At 49.1% G+C, this 22,465-nt stretch overlaps 1 protein-coding gene across 1 annotated transcript in view; it reads right to left on the bottom strand.

Annotated features, from left to right (window-relative positions):
* Window positions 1–3: 3 nt before the first annotated feature.
* DUSP14 (dual specificity phosphatase 14) overlaps window positions 4–22,465 on the bottom strand; it is a 36,963-nt gene continuing 14,501 nt past the window's right edge. The window contains exon 2 of the mRNA XM_006138622.4: window positions 4–5,785. Within this exon, the coding sequence (XP_006138684.1) occupies window positions 5,068–5,664 (597 nt within the window). The 5' untranslated portion in view covers window positions 5,665–5,785 and the 3' untranslated portion in view covers window positions 4–5,067. The remainder of the gene's footprint in view (window positions 5,786–22,465) is intronic.

The following is a 22,465-nucleotide window of genomic DNA, read 5'->3' as shown; positions in this document are numbered from 1 at the left end:
TGAACCTTTCCTGCTTTGATGGCGGATTTGAGAAGCTTCCTACTGGCAGAATCCCTTTTAATTAGTTAACATATGAAAGGGGGGGGGGGCGCCATTGCTCGCCTGGAGCACTCCTGCTTGTGGTGGGTGGGGAGCTGCTTCGGCCCCCACTGGTTAACTGGAACCAATAACTGGGTGAGGCTTACTGGTTAACCGGTTAACCTTTCACATCTCTGCTTGGAAACTGTGCTGATCTTTATTTGAGGTGTTGTGCAGTTACTACAGTTTGAGCAAAGTTTGTATTTTAAATACAGGTGAAGAAAACACTTTGATAGCTGACCTGTTGAGTTTGATGGTAGCGTTAACCCCGTGTCCGGCTCTGACTCGGCAAAGCCGTTCAGTTTCACCAGGGACGTGAGTTTCCTTGATGTATAGTTAAACATATTTGAGTGCTTTCCAAGGCAAGTGGATTACAGTGTACCCCTGAGGCAATGTTCTCTCTAATCTCTTCCACCCATGGGCAGAATAAATTTTTCCATGTGCACCAAGGTGTGTGTGAATGTGCAGTAGAAACAAAAACTTAGCTGTGGGTCACCTGGGTGGCATTTGGATCTCTCCCTCACAGCTAAACAAGTGTACAGCTTACAAGGAACACTGCCCATTGGTCTCCTGTGCTAGACAGGAGTGAATATTCTTTTTTTTGTCAAGTGGCCAGAGATGCTGTGATTTCAGAGACTATATCCATCACACCCAAAGCACTGTTACAGATGTCACGGGTACCCCAGGTCCAATGATAAAAATGCAGCCCAGAAGAAAAATGACTGTGCTGTCATAGCAGCCTGGAGCCCTTGAGTCTATAAGCCTTGACATTGATTTGGTAGTACAAATTGGGAACAATTCAATGAATGTTAACATCCAAGTTTATGCTGTGCCTTTTAGCATAGCAGCTGATGCAGGTCTAGTGATTATGGTGCAAAATAACTTGATAGGGAGGAAAAAACAGAATTGCTTGAACTGCGTAATGGTTTGGCTTTGACTCTCTTTGACACTGAATTACTGGAAAATTAATATCAAGATTCTGGGCAATAATGCGAACAGCCTCATACTAAAGCTGCCTTGCATTTGCACATTGTACTGCATAGTTAACAAGTGTTGGAGATGCTTCCCCTAGCAACCCGGAAAGTGTGAAATTCTCTTGAAAACTGGCTGCAGTGGGTGTTGAGAGCTATTTAACTATATGAAGATCAGAGCTTCTTGCAACAGTTATCTGCGTGGAAGAATGAGCTTTTCCCCAATTCTGTCCATTTCAAGATAGTTCAGATTCATCATCTGGTGGGCGCTACTGGAGTTAATAAATCTACAGCTCCACGCTTTAACTTCGATGGCTGTTCTGAGGATTGTTGGTCCTGGTCTCACGACTGCTGTCTTGTATTGGGAAGGGATTTTGTGTTTTGGTAAAAGCACAGGACAAGGAGTGAGAGGATGAGGGCTCTGGGCCTCCATCTGCCACAGTCACTTTGTGGGTTCTTGGCCAAATCAGTTAGTGTCTCTTTGGGCGAAATCCTGACTTCATAGAAGTTAATGGTAAAACCCCCACTGCCTTCAGCGGGGCAAGAATTTCACACCGTGTGCTTTCATTAACCCATGTGAAGGTCACCACAATGTAAGAAAGATGTAGACCAACTGGAGAGAGTCCAGAGTGAAGCAACAAAAATGGTACAAACATTGGTAAAACCTGACCTAATAGGAGAGGGTAACAAAACTGGGTGTGTTCATGTCTTGATGAAAGAAAATGTGGGGAGGGAGGGGGAGAGGGCATCTGATGAACCTTCAAATAGGCTAAGGGCTGTTTGAAAGAGGACAGTGATCAGTCGTTCTCCATGGCCACTGAAGGTAAGACGAGAAGAAATTGGCTTTATCAGCAGCAAGGGGGATTTAGGTCAGAATAAGGGAAAGCTTTCTAAATGGTCAGGGTATTTAAATTCTGGATTAGGCTTCCAAAGGATGTTGTCAGATCCTGGTCCCTGGAAGTTTTAAGAACAGGTTAGACAAATACCTGTCAGGAAGGGCCTAGGTGGCCTTTCTCCTACTACAGCGCAGGGTGCTGAACGAGGTGACCTCTGATGGTCTCTTCCAGCCCTCCGTTTCTAGCCTAAAAAGAGAGAGACTGCCATCCCTCCGTGAGGAGCTGAGCCTACATTTGTTCCTGGTTTTGAAGCACATGGAGATCTTTGCACTGAGAGGCCTCTAGAGGAATGTTAAGCTGCACGCGTGTGTGTAGTAAGGCAGTGTTCTGTTTTTGTTTTCACTTGCAGTTTTAGAATCAGAGACATATAGGTCATCGAGTCTACCCCCCTGCTCAAAGCAGAACCAGTCCGAACTAAATCATCCCAGCCACGGCTTAGTCAAAAACCTCGAGGGATGGAGATTCCACCACCTCCCCAGCTAACCCATCCCAGTGCTTCCCCACCCTCCTAGGGAAATCTTTCCCCTAATATCCAAGCTAGACCTCCCCCTCTGGAACTTGAAACCATTGCTCCTCGTTCTGCCATCCACCACTGAGAACAGCCTCTCCGTCGTCTTTAGAACCCCCCTTCAGGTAGCTGAAGGTTGCTATCTGATCCCCCCTCACTCTTCTGTAGACTAAACAAGCCCAAATCCCTCAGTCTCTCCTCTAAGTCATGTGCTCCAGTCCCCTCATTTTTGTTGCCTTCCACTGGACTTTCTTTAAACCTGCCCATAGCCAATAGAGATAAATGTAAATAAGGGTTTGCAGTGGGACTGGGTGTACAAATGTAAGGAAAAATAACCATCTGGGACCTTTTAAATGTGTCTGCTCTTGAAGCTTTAAGGTATTTTACAACAACTCCATTTTGACAGCGGTCTCTTTACTGTGGGTTCATGTATGTGTTGAACAGCTGATGTGGTTTCCATGTATGCCTCGAGGTGTACGCAGAGTTCTCCCTTTTTATATCTCCTTGCACCATTCCCCCACCAATTGCAGTAAGTGGTCTTGGGGCCCAATTCGCTGGTTACTGACTTCAGTGGAGGTCGCTCCACTGACCTGACTCGACACAGGGTCTGACCCTAGACGCTAACGGAGCATTTTCTTCTCCCAGATGCCCATGGGACCCGCTCATTGTGGTGAAATTCAGTTGTTCTCAGTTCATTTGAAAAGTTCAGGTGTATCTCTTGGATTCAGAAGCAACCCCTTTGTCATGAATCCATTTGGATCTTGTTTTCCCTCTGATCCATGTGTAGCTCAGTACATGTGTAGCTCAGGCTATAGAGATTTGATTCTCATTCCTTGTAAACACTGTTTTTTTTAACAAGGGACATCTCCATTGTTTTCTGTGGTCCTATTTTACTCTGGAAGAGCAGAAACCTGCCCAGTCTGTTGCAGACTATACACTGGCTGATGCAACAAACCATTATGATAAATGCATTGATCACGTTTGATACTTAAACCAGACTATCAGCATTTCAGAAATTCAAATATAGCACCAGAGGATAAAAATGCAGTAACGAGCCAAATTCAGTGCCTGGCTGAGTTGGTGTGTCTCAAAGGTCTAGATTTAATGTACACAATTTAGTCAAGTCACTGGTAACTGATTGCAAGGTTTAATGAAAAAGCATTGGTATTTATGATTGTGTTAAGCTATTGAAGCTTAATCAGTGTTGTCACTGGAATTTCAGAGATGTCAAGAACTTGATTATTATGATCATGAACTTGTGGGCTCTAGTGTTAGTTTTTATTAAGATTGTTTTTACAAGTATAGTCTCTCACGTAAATCAGATATCTTTCTCTCTGCATCCAAAAATCTGTGTCTTCCTCTTTTAGAGATACAGGGAAGGATATAAAACCAGTCCTGTTGGGTAAGTTCCTTGGTTCTTTCGATGTTCCAGCTGTTTGTGAGTGATATGCAAGGATGTGGAAAATACTCATGACTTAGCTGACATATCATTTAGTATCTCCTCCCACTTCTCAGGTTAGAATCTCCTCTTGCTCATCAGAAGCAAAACAAAGCAAAGATTTCTCAAGAAAGACACCTTTTGTACTGGAGGTCTAACAGATGAAAGTATTTTGCGTAGAAAAATTCAGGACTGCAACATAATCCTTGTGACCGTAATGCTGTGAATTGGCAAAGATCAGAGGCAGATCACGACTATACTTAGTTATCAAGCAGATTTACCTACTTTCAATTTACTGGTTGACTGACTACTAAAAAATACAGCTCAACTCCTTTGGGAGGGTAGCCGTCTAGACAAAGCTTCATTTGGCTGGCCACTATGGGAAAGCTTAACTCATCGCTTCTGTACTAAGCTGCTGTTTGCTCCTCAATCGTGCAAGCATGTATTCATGTGCACTAGACTATTCAGGTGTATACATGCTTGCAGGAGCTGTTACACTGGTGTGGCATGGGGGGCAGGAGAGGGACATGACAGCATTCGTTTGTCTTAATAAAACAAGCAGACCTGTGGCCCCTTGCTTTTGCCAATACAGACTAACACAGCTACCCCTCTGAGACGTCGATAGTTTATTTGTGGTAGACTTTGGCTTAACTTCTTAGAAAGATTTGAAAAGCTAGCTAACGATCTCTAACGCTATAGGCTGCAAGTATTTAAGGAAAATGAGAGCATTCGCAGCACATTCCCATGCGCCCCTCTCACCGTCTCTTAATAAGACACGGCAAGTTTGAGTTTCGGGAAGGGCCTCCTTCATTTTGTGCTAGTGCTGCTCATCCACTACAGGGGAAGAAAATAAGCTAGTAAAGAACTATCCAAGCTACCTCATCGCAAAGTGTACTTTGTTCATTCCTTCTGCCAAGTGCCTTTGGGTTCTTGTCATGTACTCGTCAAGTGCCTGCATGGGATGCTTTGTGGAAGAATTAAAAGCGCTCGCTGTCGCGTTAACTCCAGGGAAGGTCGAGGGAGAATTGGCCTGGCTGATTAAGGATGTGACAGTCAGCAAGGTTCTGCTGTGTGGTAAAGAAGGAAAAGTTGGCCATCCAAGGAGAAGGGAGTGTTTCCGACCTAGGAGAACAGCAAGTTTCTTGTGCTCTTAATCTTCCCGTTGTTGCAGTCCCATTAAATCCCCCAGTAAGGCAGGAGATGTCTCCCCTCTCTCTCGTAAATGTCTGGGAGTATACCGTACGGCGTCTGTACCATTTTAACCGTTGTCTTCCCAAAGAGCTTCCTCTCATAGTCTATCAGCTGCCTCCAGAAGCCCACGTTGGGGCGTATGACGGGGCGCCGCGACTTGACCCAGTTGTAAGCCTCGAACAGTGACACTTTGTGGTATTTCATCAGGTAAGCGATGCACAGGGTGGCCGACCTGCTCACGCCAGCCGCGCAATGGACTAAGGTGGCCCCGTGCTTGCGGGTGACGCTGTGGATCTTATCCGCCACGCTGTCAAAGTAGAGGGAGATGGGGGCATTCGGCATGTCAGCCAGAGGCACTTTGACATATTCAAACTGGGGCCAGTTAAAGTTGGGGATCTCTATGGTGGCATTGATTATGCAGGTGATGCCCCGGGCCAGAAGCAGATGTCGATTGGAGGCCACGCTGCCTCGGCTCAGGTAGAGAGAGGGGGTGATTTGGGCAATGCCCCCAAGTTCTCCTTCCGTAAACATTCGAGGTGCCATCAGAGCTCGTGGTAAGGAGTGGTGGTTTCTGGAGGTCATGGAGGTTCCTGGCTCTCAGGCTTCCATGATGGGAAGGGATTGGATGTGACCTTCGACCAAGGAAATCGTCTTGCCTGGAGGCTTTAATAAGCAAGAACTTGTCTCTTCTTGCTCACTAGCCCTGTAAAATACAAACAACATGATGTAAATGGGACAGATGTAACGGCCGCCTTAGAATTTAAGGTCGCAAAGTATGGACAAGGACATAGTGTAACACCACTGGGCAGAACCAGACCTAGGCGCTCTGGAGCTTAGTGCATGAGCCTTTGCATGTAGAAAGACATAATCCTGCTAGGGAGGGGCATGCCCCTAGCAGAGTAAGCTCTCCAGAGCCGGGGCTGCCTTTCTGTTTGGTCTGTAGAGCTGGGCTCCTAAGCCCCACAAACAAGTGGGAAAAATCTCTTCCAAGCTTAACGTAACACATCGATATTTTCCATTGTTATGTTGTTTGTGGGAGGAAGGCATTGCCCTCGCGCCCTCCCTCCCCCCCCCCCACACTCTACACAGCTTCCCACATGCACCCTCCCTTTTCAGACATCTCAAAGAAAATAAACATGCGGGCGTTCCCCCTCTGTGCCCTTTATCATAGTTAAAGGGTCTCGAAAATGAGTTGTCTCCACACCTGCAGTAGAAAGTCACGTCTTGTCAAGGCTGGGAGACTGGAGAAAGTGAAAGCTGACTGAGTAGACAGGGAAGAGATTTTTAGACTGATCCTCTTAGGATTGTTTTTAATGCCTCCCTAATGTCAATGACTAGTCTATTAGGCTACAGCTACACTGCCCGGCTATTTCAAAATCATAGAATCATAGGACTGGAAGGGACCTCGAGAGGTCATCGAGTCCAGCCCCCCACCCTCAAGGCAGGACCAAGCTCCGTCTACACCATCCCTGACAGATGTCTATCTAACCTGTTCTTAAAAATAAGTTATTCCAGAATGGTTATTCCAAAATAGCTTATTTAGAAATAGCACGTCTATACTGCAGGGAAGCCTCAAAATTAGTCCAAGGCAGGGTTCTCTAATGTAGACGTGCTATCTCGGTTTAGCGCTCCAGGAGGCACTGGGGAGGAATAACTTAGAATGGCACAGGGGAGGGGCTATTTCAAAATAGCAGCAGTGGAGTGTCTATATACAGCTTATTTCGAAATAGATATTTTGGAATAGGCGTTATTCCTCGTAGAATGAGGTTTACAGATTTCGGAATAAGCCGTCTGTTTTTTCAAAATAACGGAATGGCTGTGCAGACGCGTGCGTCGTTATTTCAGAATAACGGCCATTATTCCGAAATAACTTTGTTGTGTAGACACACCCGTTGAGAAAGGAAGCCCTTGTTAAGGAGAGAATCTCTCCCCCCTTCACTTAAGATTTGTGAGCTCGCAATGCGCAGCTTCTGGGACGGCCACCACGTCCCCTAGCAAGGACCAGAGCTGCCCATTCCTGCTATTTCAGAGATTAAAAGCAAACAAACCCACCAGGCAGAACAAAGGAAAACCCCTTTTTCAGCACCTGTTCCCTCCCCTCCTCTTCACCAACCCGTCGGCTCCTCTCAAGAGCCCCTAGAATCGCAAAGAAGGGCACGTTCCCAGTTGAGTTTAATAATCTGCAGATCAGCTCCACACAATCTAAGTCTGGAAACTAGCTCTTCTCTTCCGCCTGATGTTGGGAGCTACTCCTCCAAAGAACTGACGCGATGCTTTAGCCCAACACAAAATACGCTTTAGTCAAACCGAGTTACTGGGCTCTGAGCAGGGGTAGCCGAGTGACATTTAATGGCCTGAGAGATACAGGAAGTCAGATTAGACCAGCGCGTGGTCCCATTTGGCCTTAAAATCTATGACTCCGAGAGAAGCTCCCTCTAACATTTTATGTTCAATACAGTCAGGGGGGTACTTTGGGTCACCAATATACACGTAACACTAACCAGTGTTGCTGTGCTCTTTGGCATGTATCCATCTGCTCTAATGTGTGCTATTGTCACAGGCAACTTTTTATATGGGCCCGAGGGGCTGAAGCACCATGAATATTCAGGGCCAGGGAGGGAGGCTCAGCGCCAGCACTATTTACTGCTACCCAGCCTGAGTGTGACGGATGAATTTGGAAGCTGCCCAGCCTTTAGAGAGCTGGTTTATAAACAGAGGTAGGTGACTAAGATGACACAAGGTTGGTCATTTAAAGGGAACTAAAGATCATTACTTGATCCCCACAGCACTGTCAGGTACAGTGGCCAAAAGATGGGCAGGGGTGGGCAATAATTTTTGACCAGGGGCCACTTCAAAAATTTCTGAAGTGGCCCCGAGCTGCCCCAGAAGGGGCGGGGCCTCAGGCAGAAGGGGCGGGGCCAGAACACTTCCATGCTTACCTGCCAACAGACCCTGATTGGTCTGGGGATGGAGAGCATGTGAAGTCTTTGCCTCCCTGCCCAGAAAGAACCACCAGCTGTTCTGAACAGCTGCTGGTTTCCTCTAGGTGCCCGTGCCTGTGCCCTGGGTGGTGGGAGGAGACTTTGTACACTTCCCCCTCCCTCTGGCCAATCAGGGCATGGGGGGAAGCATGCGAAGTCTCCTCCCACCCTGCCCCTGTCCTGCGGGAAGAGACTTCGCCCACTCTCTCTGCCCCCAAGTCCTGATTGGCCTGGGGGTGATACCCTATATAGTTCTGTTTAGTCTCTAAGGTGCAACAGGATTACTCATTTTTTAAAGTTACAGACTAACACGGCCACCTCACTGAGACTTATAGATAGCTGGGTTTATGATGTCCAGGAGAACCGCCTAGGGACTTCCCTGTCTGGTGCGAAGGTTGCAGATCTCTCAAGACATCTAGATAGGCTTATGTGCAGTGCTTGGGAGGAGCCAGTGGTCATAGTATATGTAGATAACGACATAGGGAAGGATAGGAGAGAGGCCCTGGTGGCCAAATTTAGGCTGCTAGGTAAAAGATTGAAATCCAGGATCTCCGGGTAGCATTCTCTGAAATGCTTCCAGTTCCGTGCACAGGGCAGGCAGAACTGCAGGGTCTCAATGTGTGGACGAGACCAATAATTTATGGAGGAGAGATTGAGATTTATTGAGAACTGGAGAAGGCTGGGCTTCACCTAAACCAAAATGGAATCAGATTGCTGACTCTTGAAATCAAAAGGGCTGTAGCACAGTTCTTAAACCTAGGGCTGGGGGAAAGCCAATAGCTGCATCAGAACGGCCATCCTGGGTCAGACCAAAGGTCTATCTAGCCCAGTATCCTGTCTGCTGACAGTGGTCAATGCCAGATGCCCCAGAGCGAGTGAACACAACAGGTAATCATCTCTTGGTCCCTCTCCTGTCATCCATTTCCAGACAAACAGAGGCTAGGGACACCATTTCTACCCCCTGGCTAATAGCCATTGATGGACCTAACCCCCATGAACTTATCTAGCTCTTTTTTGAAGCCTATTAAGTCCTAGTCTTCACAACATCCTCTGGCAAGGAGTTCCACAGATTGACTGTGCACTGCGTGAAGAAAAACTTCCTTTTGTTTGATAGTGCAGAGGAACATATGGATCAGACAGACATCACTTAGGGGGAGGGTCTATTAATAGATTCTCTATGCACTAGTAAAGGGGAGAGGATGATGAAAATACCATAGCAGCCCAGCACCCTGGCATTTAATTTAATTTCAGAAAGGCAAAGTACGCAAAATGAAGAGGTCAGTTAAACAGAAATTAAAAGTTAGTGTCAAAAGTGAAATGCTTGCAAACTTCATGGAAACTTTTCGCATACACCATAACTTAAATGAAAGCCCAAATTTAAAAAAAAAAAAAATAGAGAACCAAAATTGCCACTGTGGCTTAACAGCCAAGTAAAAGAAGCAGTGAGGAAGAAAAAGGGATTATTTAACAAATGGAAGTTATTCTGAGTGAGGAAAATAGAAAGGCCCATAAACTCCGGTAAATGAAGTAAATAGGAAGGCTGAACAACAGTTTAAAGAACAACTAGCAAAACCTCTAAGTAATAGCAAGTTTAAGTACATCAGAAGCAGGAAGCCTGATAAACAAACTCCCTCCCAGAGCCTTAGGCAGGTGGGAGGAGGGGAGACTTTGGATGGGGGAGGAGATGGGTTTCTGGTCATTCTGGGAACCACCAAAATTTCTGCAAACCTGCCGCCCCCGGCTATTATCTCTAGTGACATGTTCCCATTCGGATAAAGTTTGTTTGCACACACCGAGCTAACTAAATTACTCCCTTCGCCCATTGAGTCAGGACTTGAGCGTTTGCTGCGGATGGTCTTGAGTTCGAAAGCCTTAAAAGCGGTCTCAGCGTGTGCAGCCAGGATGTGTTACAGAGCTGTCTAGACATTTCTGCTGTGCCCATACCGCACAGCCATTATCTCCATCCTACCCTGCATTAGAAAGAATGGAGGGGAAGAGACTTGGGTCCTTAAATTCAGGGGAAATGTTTTCCTTTTGGGGAACTCTCACGTTAGACACCCAACTAAGGCACCACGCCGGTGGCTGCTGTTGACGGAGTGACTCCAAACCCGAACTGGGAAAAGAACAAGAATCGCTATTAGGAGAGGTATTGAATGTACGTAGGATAAGAGACGGCTCCTCCTCTGAAGAGCTTCCACCCTAAATAAACCCTTCTATTGCAAGCCCAAGTATTCATAATCAACAGTCAGGCCTTCCCCTACCGGATTTACTTATAAATGTTGGGTTCACTTGATTTTCTGGGTTTTGAATCTCTCAGGTGCATCCAAATCATGTTTTCAGCCTTTTCTCTAGATTCCTAAAAATTTGCTTTATTTTTTGTAAGGGAAAGCAGAGATTCTCACCTAATGGCATGGATCCCGGAACTAAAGGCTTTAAGAAGCCCATCTAATATGAGCACTGACAATACTGTGAGGGTACGTCTACACTTGCACCCTAGTTCGAACTAGGGGTGCAAATGTAGGCTACAGAAAATGCTAATGAAATGGGGATTTAAACATCCCACACTTCATTGGCATAATCTCGCCTGCGCGCTATTCCGATCACCAGCTGATTTGAACCAGGAAGTGCGCTCTGGGCTGCATTAGTTCAAATCAAACCCCTTGGTTCGAACTAACGTTACTTCTCATTTTTTGGGAGTAACATTAGTTCGAACCAAGGGGTTTGATTCGAACTAACGTGGCCTGGAGCGCACTTCCTGGTTTGAATCAGCTGGCTGTCGGAATAGCACGTGGGAGAGATTATGCTAATGAAGTGTGGGATATTTAAATCCCCGTTTCATTAGCAATTTCTGTCACCTACATTTGCATCCTTAGTTCGAACTAGGGTGCAAGTGTAGACATACCCTGAGAGAGGTTGAGATACAGCACAGAAACAGAGGAATGGAGCCCCACCATTAAACAACTGTTCCGTGGTTCAATGCCGTAGGTCACAGTGAAGCTCAGATGCAGTTGGATATTGTCGGGGGGCATGCCCCTGTCATGGGGTGTGTCCCCCCTCTGAGGTCCCGTGTCCCGGCCCCTCCAACAGGGCATATACTGTATTAGCTGTCCCACTACAAAGTCCAGACCCCTCTACCAGGGCGTATACAGTGCTAGCAGTCCCACTACAAAGTCGAGGCCCCTCTATCAGGGCATATACGGTACTAGCAGTCCCACTACAATGTCGAGGCCCCTCTATCAGGGCGTATACGGTACTAGCAGTCCCAGTACAAAGACCAGGCCCCTCTATCAGGGCATATACGGAGGTTGAGGACTAGCTCCGGGAAAAGCCTCTCTCGGCAGGGATGATTGCTCAGGGTGCGGAAAAGGGTGGTAGGGGGACCCGGCCCTCCCTCTCCACCGGGTCCTAGCCCAGGGCCCTGTAGGCAGGGACTCTTGTTCCTGCCTGCTCAGTGGGGACTCCAGCTGATACACACCAAGCATGCCCAGCATGGAGGGGGGGGGGGGGCTCTTTCAGCCAGCTGGGCCTGGGCTACTCCCAGCCCTTCAGTGCGGGGCCTGTTCGCCCCTTCGCAGACATAAAACCCAGATCTCCAGGATCCCAGCCTGAATCACAAGACCGTCCTTCTTCACTTGTCGGTTTTTTTAAATTGTCCTCTACCAAAAAAATAGTCTTGTAGGAGGCCAGGCCTGCAAGCTACATGCGGATACCGTGTTTTCTATGGTAGGGGTACAGCCTTCCTCGGACAAGAGAAATGGTCATTGCATGACTCTGTTGGATGACAGAGGAGCATTCCAATGAGTTCCAATTCCAGAGAATGAAAGTGCTGTAGTCAGCTGACTCAGAGCCAAGGTCTATGCTCAGCTTTTCGGATCTGTCTACAGGAATGCGACACGAATACCTTAGTTCTGTTATACAGTATCCAATGCTAATGCAGTCATCTGAATGGGACTTTTTTACACAGAGTGACTAGCCTCAAATTCATGAAGCTCCCTGAAAGAATGCTTGAGGAGCATAAAAACCAACACACAGCTGGCCTCTTGAAAACGCTGCTGTGGTGTTGGCAAAATCCACGGCAAAGAGTGAGTAGTAGCCATGTCTGGAAAAGCGTTGAGTATTGCACGCCTTTGGTTTGCACCCTCTGCTATCTTTTGTGTCTGTTTGTTCATTGAGCTAACCACGACTTAGCTCGTCCTAAAGGGTGCCAAGAGCAAGAGGCTTGCGGTAGGTATGGCTGACAACCCTGCACTATCCTAACGTTAGTTTGAGAGAGTAATTAGTGCCAGGTCTACCCTGGCTGAGAAAATTGATGCAAGATGTGCAACTCCAGGATGTAAATTGTGTAGCTGGAGTCAATCTACCTTATGCCGATTTTCTGGGGCAGCCCAGTAAGAGGTTGACTTCCCTTACTCTCGTGACAGCTAAGAGTTCTGGTGCTGGCTGGGGCACCCTCTGTGTTTGATTTAGCGGGTCTTTACTAAACCCCAGAGGATCGATCACCAGAACACTCTGATCCTCCAGCAAGTGAAGTGGCCTATGATATTGGCTCAGGAATGGTAGGCAGGAAAGAAATCCTTTTTCCTTACATGAATGTTTAGCTATCTGGGAAGGAGCCCAGGTTCGCAGTTAAGGGCAAAGGAAAAGCTGATTTGGACTCGGGAACCAACATCTCGGGGAATAAATCAAACACAATATGTTGACATCAGGTGTCCAAGCAAGTACAGGGGGGAGGCAAACTCAATGGTGATTATAAACCCTGTGGAAGTGATTCAGTTTTAAAAGGCACAGCATGGAGGGCTGAGCTGAGCTGCTAGGATTTCTACACAGAAAGCAACTAGCCAGTACCAACAGGCATAATAAATGTTGCAAGGACCGCACAATAGGAGATGGCTCTTTCAGAGCAGAGAAAAGGACTATGTACAGCCCCAGTGCTAGATAACTAAGTTTGTCCGTCTGCTGCAGGCGATCAAAAATCCCAACAGATACTGAATATGGATCCTGCCTCTAAGTATTGGAATGAAACTGGCAGGTGTCACTGCCCTCTGTAGGATGGTATTCAGAACTGCTCAGCTGTGTTTCCTACACTTTCTACTGCTATCCGAGATTCTCCTGTAAGTAGGAAGATCCTGGCTTTTGGAGGCAAGAGGAGCAGAGTTCTGCTATCCACGATAGTAGCATGCAGCCCTGTGTGATTTCCAGACGACAACAGCTTTGTTACAGTGTTGTTCAAGGCGCCCCTTGCGAAACGCTGCACAGGAATGCCTTTCAAGCTCCTCTGCTACTACTCAGAGGCACCGAGAAAGCTGAACACTGATCAAAATTGAGCTGAGCCAGCTAGAAGCAGGAGAACGATTGCTTAAAACCAGCACCCATCTCCACTGCAGCGGGAGGTGTAAACTCCACCTATGCCCCTTGGGAAGGGCCTTTATCTTGAACCGCAAGTGCTGGCAAAGTGCAGACATGATGCTGAGATGCAAGGAGGTGGGAGACACCTGCTCCAGCAGTCTCTTACTTGTTTTCAGCTGGGTCTCAAACCGTTTTCTCTCTAATTTGTTCCATCCGTGTGCAGAATAAATTTTATGTGCACCAAGGCATGTGCAGATGTGCACTACCCACGGAAACACATGGTGCCAGCTCTGGGTGCTCTGCTAATCAGTTGGGCAGCATCTGAATCTCTCCTGGATGGCTTCCCAAGCATTCAGCTTATAGGGAACAGTGGCCCCAAAATGTGGGATTTTCCGAGAGACCCTAGCGCCATAATCAACTTCCAACAGCCACACGCTTCCCTGCCCAGCCTAGAACAAGCTGTTGCCTCTAGATCAGCTTGGCAGGGTGTTCCTTTCAGCAGTGAAGGTAGCAGGGAGGACCTGGACTACTAAGCATTGTTTTTTACCGACAAACTCCAGGTGCTTGTTTTCCTCTATTTATTCAAAGCTCGGCTTTGAGCACTAGGACTCAGCTAGCTCCATGTTTCCCCATTCCCTTCGCGGCCTGGCCCTTTATGGAGTTCTCTGCTCTCCACCAGGATAAGGACAACACTGAGCCGAATGCTTGTCAGGGGGGTGGGAAGAGAGAGACAGGACACCAAATTAGCGTTGAAAGTCAGAGGGGCTACGGCAGCAAACTCAAATTTGGGCCTTTGACTGCCCTTGGCATCCTCTTTCACTGCTCCAACCCAGGGATCTCTGAGTTTGGTGCACGGAGCGCGTTGTTCCTGTTCAGCAGATAATGATCAGCAGAGATCAGCTCTTGCATTCCAAAAAAAAGCAGCGCAGTCAAGGCAGGGCGAGAGCTTGTCTCTGAAACTGGGCACAGCTGCTCTTCCCAGAGGCAGGCGTGAGGCCTCGACAGCTGGTGGCTGATGCCGGCGGGAGACATCTGCTCTGCTAGCACGCCTGGCATTGGTGATGTGAAGCCCCTTCCCTGTCACTCAGCCCTTTGGGTTCATGAGGGTTTCTGTAAATCTTTAGGAGCGACGAGCCCCAGCCTGAACCAGGAGTGATCCGTCCTCGGGGCGAGAGGGGAGGTCAGAATCCATGGTCCTCGGGCTCTCTGTGGCGGCTTGGCTTTGCTGTAGGAGCCCAGGCTAGTGGGAACAGGATGGTGACTACCAGCAGGTTTCATATAGGCCCCCCCGCCCATTACCAACTCTGTCCCCAGTGACCTGGTCTGGCCTAATCAGGCAGCCTGGTGTGAGCTGGGCTGGTGCTTTCAGTCTCCTGGTGGTGGCTGTAGGCGCTAAGGGTGTTAAATAGCAGTTAATCAAATAGTCACTTAACCTCATGAATTTTTATCACTTACTCAACTATTCTATAGTCCCTGGGGACAGGGAGCAGCAGCCGCTGTATCAGAGGCAGCAGCTCAGGGTTTCAGGTGGGAGCTGGTCCATAAGGGGAGCCAGTTTAAAAACCAGCTCCCATTGAAGACCGGCTGCCTATATCCCAGTGCTGCTGCCTCTGATAAAGTGGCAGCAACATGGGGTGGCAGCAGCCCCTGTCGAAGGTGGGTCTGAGCTCCTGGACCCGGCATGATCTGGAACTGAGCGGGGCTGTCTGCCCAGCTGGTTCCTAATACACCTTAAATGCAGAGCCGCAGCAGGGGTAGATTCCGGACCCAACACCAAATCATTTACACTTTTACCCTCGGCCAGTTCCCCCGGCAGCAGCCTGCATGCGAATGGCAGCTCAGTTCAGGCGGTATCTAGTCATGCATGGCCTCTCCCAGCTGGTGTAAAATTCCACTTGGGTTTTGTGGGGGAGGGGAGGGTTTGGCTGCGGGTTAACGTGGGCTGTTGCTCATGTGCTTTACCGGACACACATTTGTGATTGTTCCATGGGCCTCTTTAGCTTGCACGGAACTGAGGGGGGTTCTGCCATTGGAAAATACACGACACGGCCCCGCTCGGAAAAACGAGAGGATAAAAGCAGTGTGGAGTAAAGGCCTGTTTGTCCCAAGTGTGGTAGCTATTTGCCACCTGCATTTACCAGAGAAGCTTGTCAGCGTAAGGAACCTGGAGGGCGACCAATGAAACATGCTAGCTCTCTAGTGGCTGCAGTTATGGGTCGGTTCCTCAAGCCCCATTGTCCTGTGTGGTCTGCATGCAGTTTCCCCGCGTTGTTAGTGGACGTTCTGCCCGACTCCCCAAAGCAAGTGACTGCCCTGAACAGCCCTGCAGCCAGGGCAAAGTAGCCAGGGGGGATTTCACGTCTGCCGTTAATCACTGAGCACCGGCCCAGGGCCCCTTTCCGATGGCTCAGGGGCGTGGTGCATTTACAACTTTCTGAGAGCTAGCTACCGGGTTTCCACACTCAGCCAATACACGTCTGTTCCATGGCATTACGGTATAATACATGGGCTGGAGGAAATTACGCTCCCGTCTTTCTGCTGCCTGGTTCCGATGCCCAAAACATCCTGCTGAATGAGTTCTTTGAGCAGGGGGAGGGGATCACTGCTGACCGCAGCGAGGGGTGGGTGTCTGCACACAGTTTATAATAAAGTTTGCACCTCTCTTTGGCTAGTGAGGTTTCTCAGGCCCAAGTCTTCATGTAACCCACACGCCTATTGGGTATGGCATGCTGAGGAGTGGTCTGAGGCAGGCTGCGGCAGCTGGCGCCCCAGGCGGAACGCGCGATCGGTGCCCCTGCCTGCACGGCCGTCAATGAAGTGACATCATCATCGGGCACCCAGGTGCCCCGTTGAAGGCGGCACCAGGGGCAGATGACCATTTTGCGGGTCCCAGGGCAGCCCAATTTCACAGGGCCCCCCTTTGCCATGGCGCATGCATGGGGCTTCTTGAAGCGCGGGGCCCGGGGCGGCAGCCCCGCTCACCCTGCCCTATATCCGCCCCTGGGCGGCACCCTAGGCGACGGCCGAGTTGGCCTATAGTCACCGGCCACCCCGGCTGTGCTGCCCTGTGGTGTGGCACTTAGGTCACTTCCCGAGCGACTTTTACCTCAGGCTGTAGAGCCTCAGGCACTAAGCTCCAGAGGCCCCATATTTGGTTCTGCCTGGTGGCGTTTTGTTCACTGAATGCCTCTCACGGCGGCTTCCATTGAAGCTGAATTACTCGCTCGTAAGCAAGCCAAGTTGTTCTTAATTCCTCCCCTCTGGCCTCTGACCCAATTGCTCTTAACACAAGGGTCACCAGGACCGTCCCATGTAGAAAGGGGGCGCGGGAGGAGGGGTCTTTCCGCCAGCATTTATCTTAGCACCATGTGGAGAAGAGCGGTTGATGTTCAAACGTGCTAAGCAGGCAGCCACGCCTCCGACTAAGCCAGTGCTGACATCTGAGACCAAATTCAGAGCGTGAGCCAAGCAGCCCATCCTTCCAGCACCTCACGTCCGACAGGCGGCCAGCTGTTCGCACAGGAGTGCTACGCCTCGTCCCTTGGGCTGTGCCGCATGACAGACTAAAAGCCGCTGGGGTTTGAAAGTGCAGCACAGAGCCTATTCCGAGCTTTCACCCCAGTTTGCTTTACCTCTTCACATGGCCACAGTCACCTTCTTCTCCTCTCAAATGCCTAAAACTCCTCTTCTAGGAAAGGCAGGCTGGGGAGTGAAAAATCCCCTTTGATTTCTCATTCCTCTTTGGTTTGGTGGCTCCTGCTTGGTTGGATAGTGTGGGATTTTCAAAGGAACCTAAAGGTGCTAGGACCTGAGTCCTCACACAGAGTAAGGCCCCTAATGCCTGTTGAAATCAATACAAGTTAGGCTCCTAAATACCTTTGGGTCCCTGGGCCTCTGGGCCCAAATCTCATTGACTTTAACGGGATGTCAGACTTGAGAATCACGATGGTCCCTTTTGGCCTAAAAATCAATGAGCCCATGAAAATTGCAGTCATAACCAGGCCTTTTCCACTGTCATCAACATATCAGCCCTCGTCTTCCTTCAGTAGGAGCAAGTGGCATTGCCATTGTTCCTAGCCACAGGGAGAATTAAGATGAGAGATATGTCCCAGTGAATGAAGCTGTGATTATCTGATCGCTAACCCCTGGCCCCAAGCCCCCAGCTACCTTAAAAGGCAGGGTTTGGTGACAAAATGTGCCAGTGTAGACAGGGTCTCTCTTCCTTTCCCTTTGCTGCTTACAGAGATGTCATTTGAATGGTCTAGACGGGAATGCTGCTCACCCTGGGACGGAGCAACAGGAAGGGAAGCAGGGGGAAGGAAGGAGGCGGCACCCAGAGTCACACACTTGATGGCTTTGTATGACGCCAGTAATGGCTTGTCCTACTCTATCCCACAAGCCTGTGCACAGACAATGGATTAATGGGGTTGGGACACAGGATGGCTTATTTTTGGCCACTTCCCTGGTGCAAAGGGGGCAGGGTGGCTGCACATCATTATGCCATTTCGATATTCATGGCTCGTTCCCCTGTTCCTTTCTAAATGCATCCAGCCTCCTCCACTGGCTTTTGCTCTGCTGCCGTTGGGTAAAAGCTGATGTGTTCATTGAGCTGTCAGTGAGGATACCTCTGCTCCCTGCAAAGGTTACAGCTGATTCAGAGCCCATCAGTATAACCCTGTGACAGGAGAGAGGCGCCCAGGAAGCGAATTAAGTGAAACCAGGTGGTAAAAAGGAAATGGTTTTAGGAAAGATGAAGATTTCCTTGGTTGTGTGTGTGTGTGTCTGTCTCTCTCTATTCATGCGGGTGCAAACCTCAAACCAAATTCCAAGCTGACTGACACTGTGTTAAACGCAGTCGGGAAACGTGGAGGATGGGTCAGTGCAGACCTGGTCTGTACGGGTTTCATTCCTGAAAACCATTCCATTGATTCAAACACTAAGCTTTTGGGGCAGGAACCATCTTTTCCATTCTGTGGTTGTACAGGGGTAAGGCAATGGAGGCTGAGTCTATGACTGGTGCGAGCAGGCACTACTGCATCTCTCGGGACAAAGTAGCGCTTCCCTATGGTCTTAGAGTTGAGTGTTCTACTCTGGAAACAGACTGAGGCTACGTCTACACTGCAGGCTTCTTATGCAAAAAGCTTCTTGCGGATGAGATCTTCTGCAAAAATTTCTTGCACAAGAGCTACAAAAGCCACACTACAAAAGCGATGTGCTTTTGCACAAGAGAGCATCCAGACTGCATGGACGCTCTCTTGAAAGAAAGCTCTGATTGCCAGTAACAGAATGGCCATCAGGGTACCTGTGCGTCCTTTGATAGGCTGTTTTTGCCCCCAAAAAACCCTGCTGCCCTTCCACGCACACTTTTTTGCAATAACTCTTGTGCAAAAAGGAGTTATTCCTTGTAGGAAGAGGAATGCTTACGTCACAAAAACCCCTCTGTTCTGTCGATTCGCTGTAAATTTTCTTGTGCAAAAACGTGCTTGAGGGGTGGACACGCCACGAGTTTTTGCGTGTGTAGACATAGCCTGAGTGAATACGCCCTCCTGAGGTGCTACGGTTATCGCCTCTCCCTTCAGAATGGCTCACTCAGCAAATAGAAGGAATTTCCACCCCCCAGCCAGCAAGCTCAGCCGGGGATCTGAAAATCAAGCTGGGTTCTTTCCTGCTCACACATTGTCACGTGCACTAGAGATTCAGCGAGCCATTGGTGATCTGTGCACTCTCAGTGATGCCAGTCAAACGTGGCTGCCAGACATATGCTCTCAGTGACATCTGTAAAACTCCATTGCCTTTCAGAGCATCACAGGACTGGCAGGAACCTCATGAGGTCATTTAGTCCAGTTCCCTGTACTCATGGCAGGACCGAGCACCATCTAGACCAGGGTTTCCCAGCCTGTGGGTTGGGACCCATTTTCGCGATCGGGGCTTTTTTGCGGAAAACAAATCTGAGCTGGCTACACTGGCCCTTTTGCACAAAAGTTTTGCGCAAAAGGACTTTTCCCCAAACGAGAGCAGCATAGCATTTCCGCAAGAACACTGACAATCTTACATGAGATCGTCAGTGCTTTTGCGGAAACTCAAGCGGCCAGAGTAGACAGCTAGCAAGTTTTTCCGGAAAAGTGGCTGATTTTCTGGAAAAACTGGCCAGTCTAGACACAGCCCAGGTGAGGCCTAATCAGTGCAGAGTGGAGTCATGCTCACAACACTCCTGCTAATACATCCCAGAATGAGGTTTGCTTTTTTTGCAGCGTGATACTGTTGACTCCTATTTAGCTTGTGATCCACTATGACCCCTAGATCCCTCTCTGCAATACTTCTTCCTAGACAGTCGCTTCCCATTCTGTAGGTGTGAAACAGACTGTTCCTTCCTTAAGTGGAGCACTTTGCATTTGTTATTGAATTGCATCCCAGTTATTGCAGACTGTCCTGGGTCGGAGTGGCCGCCCCTCCCTGAGCCTTGGTGGGCCACAGCTGGCTCTAATGAAGCACCTGACCATCAATCAGGAGGAGTGGCATGGGAGATAAAGGCCTGCCAAGGAGGCAGAAGCCTCCACTGTGACCTCACCGGAGGAGCAAGACCCCGTGGAGGCCAAGCACTGGTCTAGGCTGCCGGGCCTGTTACTCCCAGATGGACTCTCCACCCGGCCAGAGCTGCCTACGCCTTGGAGCCCTGAGGACCCAGCTGGAACCCAGGTACAGCCTCAGGGGAGTTGGGAAGTAGCCCGGGGAAAGCTGACGCTTTGTGAGCCAAGACAGAGCTCGGGTCGCATTGGCGGAGCAGATCCCTGCTGACCCAGCAGCAGGCTGCTCTGCTGCACCCTGGGCTGGGAGGCAGCGGTGTGGGCAGGCCTGCGGGCCCCTGTCACCCCACTCTCGCGTGGCAGACTCCCCTCCTTGGCTGTGCATGAATTGCAGCCGACAACCGCTGCTGCCATGCCCTGAACCAGGGCCTGGTGTTTGTGTGCCTGCTGCCACGCCCGAGAAAGGGCCTGGCTTTACACGGCTGTTAGTTTGCCTGTTACCATGCCCTGAGCAAGGGCCTGGTCTTTCATTGCTGTGTCTTTAACTGCTGCCATGCCCAGAGCACGGGCTTGGGCTTGAACTGTTTGTTGTGCTGCCTGGCACGAACCAAGGCCGGGCCATTATATCACTTATTTGCTGCCCACCCGGAACTGAGGCCAGGCCTGTGAATGATTTATTTACGGCCTGCTCCGGAGTGAGGCCGGGCCTTTGGACTGTTTATTTACTCACCTCGAATTAAAGCCGGGCTCTGGACTCAGGGTTGCGGTTTGCCTGGTGAGAGGACCTACACACGGGCCCTCCCCCACCGCTAATTCCCCCAACTGGTGGCCTAATATGGAGTGGGTCAGAGTGGATGCCCACTGACCACGAGGGGGAGCCGCCCCTCCCCGAGTACAACCCGCATACACAGACCCATTTCTACAGTTTGTCCAGGTCACTTGAATTTTAACCCGATCCTCCCAGCTTGATCATCTGCAAACTTTATAAGCGTGCTCTCTATGCCATTATCTAAATCACTGATGACGATATGGAACCGAACTGGATCCAGAATTGATCCCTGCAGGACCCCACTTGTTATGCCCTTCCAGCATGACTGTGAAGCATTTATAACTACTCTCTAGGAACAGCTTAACACATGCCTTACAGTAGCTCCATCTAGGTGGCAGTTCCCTAGTTTGCTAATGAGAGAGTCATGTGAGATCGTATCCAAAGCTTTTCTAAAGTCAAGATACACCATGGTTACTGCTCTCCCCCACTTTCCATAAGGCCTGTTACCCTGTCAAAGAAAGCTAGGCTGTTACTTGTCACTTTATTATCCTCCCGATGATTGCACATTGCTTAAATATTTGCCCACTATCTATCCAGGTACAGAAGTTAAGCTGACGGGTCTGTAGTTCCCCGGGTTGTCCTTCTTTCCATTTTTATAGAGGGCATATTAGATTAGCCCTTTCCCAGTCTTCTGGAATCTCTCTCGACTTCCATGACTTTTCAAAGATAATAGGGAATGGCTCAGATACACTACTCAAGGAGCTGTCTGAGGAGGCAAGAGGCATTTCATCCTGCCTTTGCTTGGGTTGCATGGGCATAACTGATGAGAGGGTAGTAAACAAGTCTGTTGATGGCATGTAAGAAAGAAATAGACTCCTGCTCACTGTCTCTTACCTGAATTGGCTTGGCAGGGTTAGCAAAACTAAAAGGCACCACGGGAACTGGTCTCTCAACTAGGATGGGGCCTCTTCTTACAGAACTCCTTGGAAGAGCAGACCTGCCCTTTTAAACTAGCTTCTTGGTAATTTATCACTGGCTGTGCCAAATGTCCTCGTGACGGTGATAGTAAAACCTTCGGGGGGGGAATTACGTAACTGGAATCCTGTAGGTCCAGGTGCTTTATTAGGAGGCCGGCAGTGATTTACATAGATCAAGGTAACCGCGGGGAGCTGTAAATTAGAAGGGCGTGCAGAAGCATTGAGCACACGCAGTGCTGTGTTATCTCAGGACACTTATGCTGCACCCGAGATGTGCTGGGAATAAGACCTGCAGCCTTGTGATGGGCTCCGAAGGAGAACTACAGCTACCTGTTGGGGTGTGTCCGAGTTAAACGAGGGGTCTGGGTAACTGTTGCCATGGTAATGAGGGTACAGCATGGGCAGGCACTGTCCCTGTGGATGTGTAGATATCCTTCTTTGTTGCTTGCTTGGGCTCGATACGCATGTAGCTGTCCCAAAGACGTAACTTTTAACGAACGCTCTGTGTGTTAACAATGTCCTCTCCCTACCCGCCTTACCTGCTCCCACGGGCTCTGAAGTAGACATTCGGGGTCACATCTCCTTTCCCCCTTGGAAGTTGCTGATTTGAGCCGTTTTGTGACGTGAGAACTGCTTACGTCGGCTAAACGGCTGCAAACAGGGGCGAGTACAACGATACTCATCACGTGGTTCTGAAGATGCATTGTATGGGTGTTCCCATTGCTGAATTAAGGCTTAATGCGTGATGTAACTGATAAGTGTATTTATATACTCGCAAAGATAAAA

The sequence above is a fragment of the Pelodiscus sinensis genome, chromosome 21, assembly GCF_049634645.1.
Source record: "Pelodiscus sinensis isolate JC-2024 chromosome 21, ASM4963464v1, whole genome shotgun sequence".
Taxonomy (NCBI): Eukaryota; Metazoa; Chordata; order Testudines; family Trionychidae; genus Pelodiscus; species Pelodiscus sinensis.
This window is presented reverse-complemented; position numbering and strand designations above follow the sequence as displayed.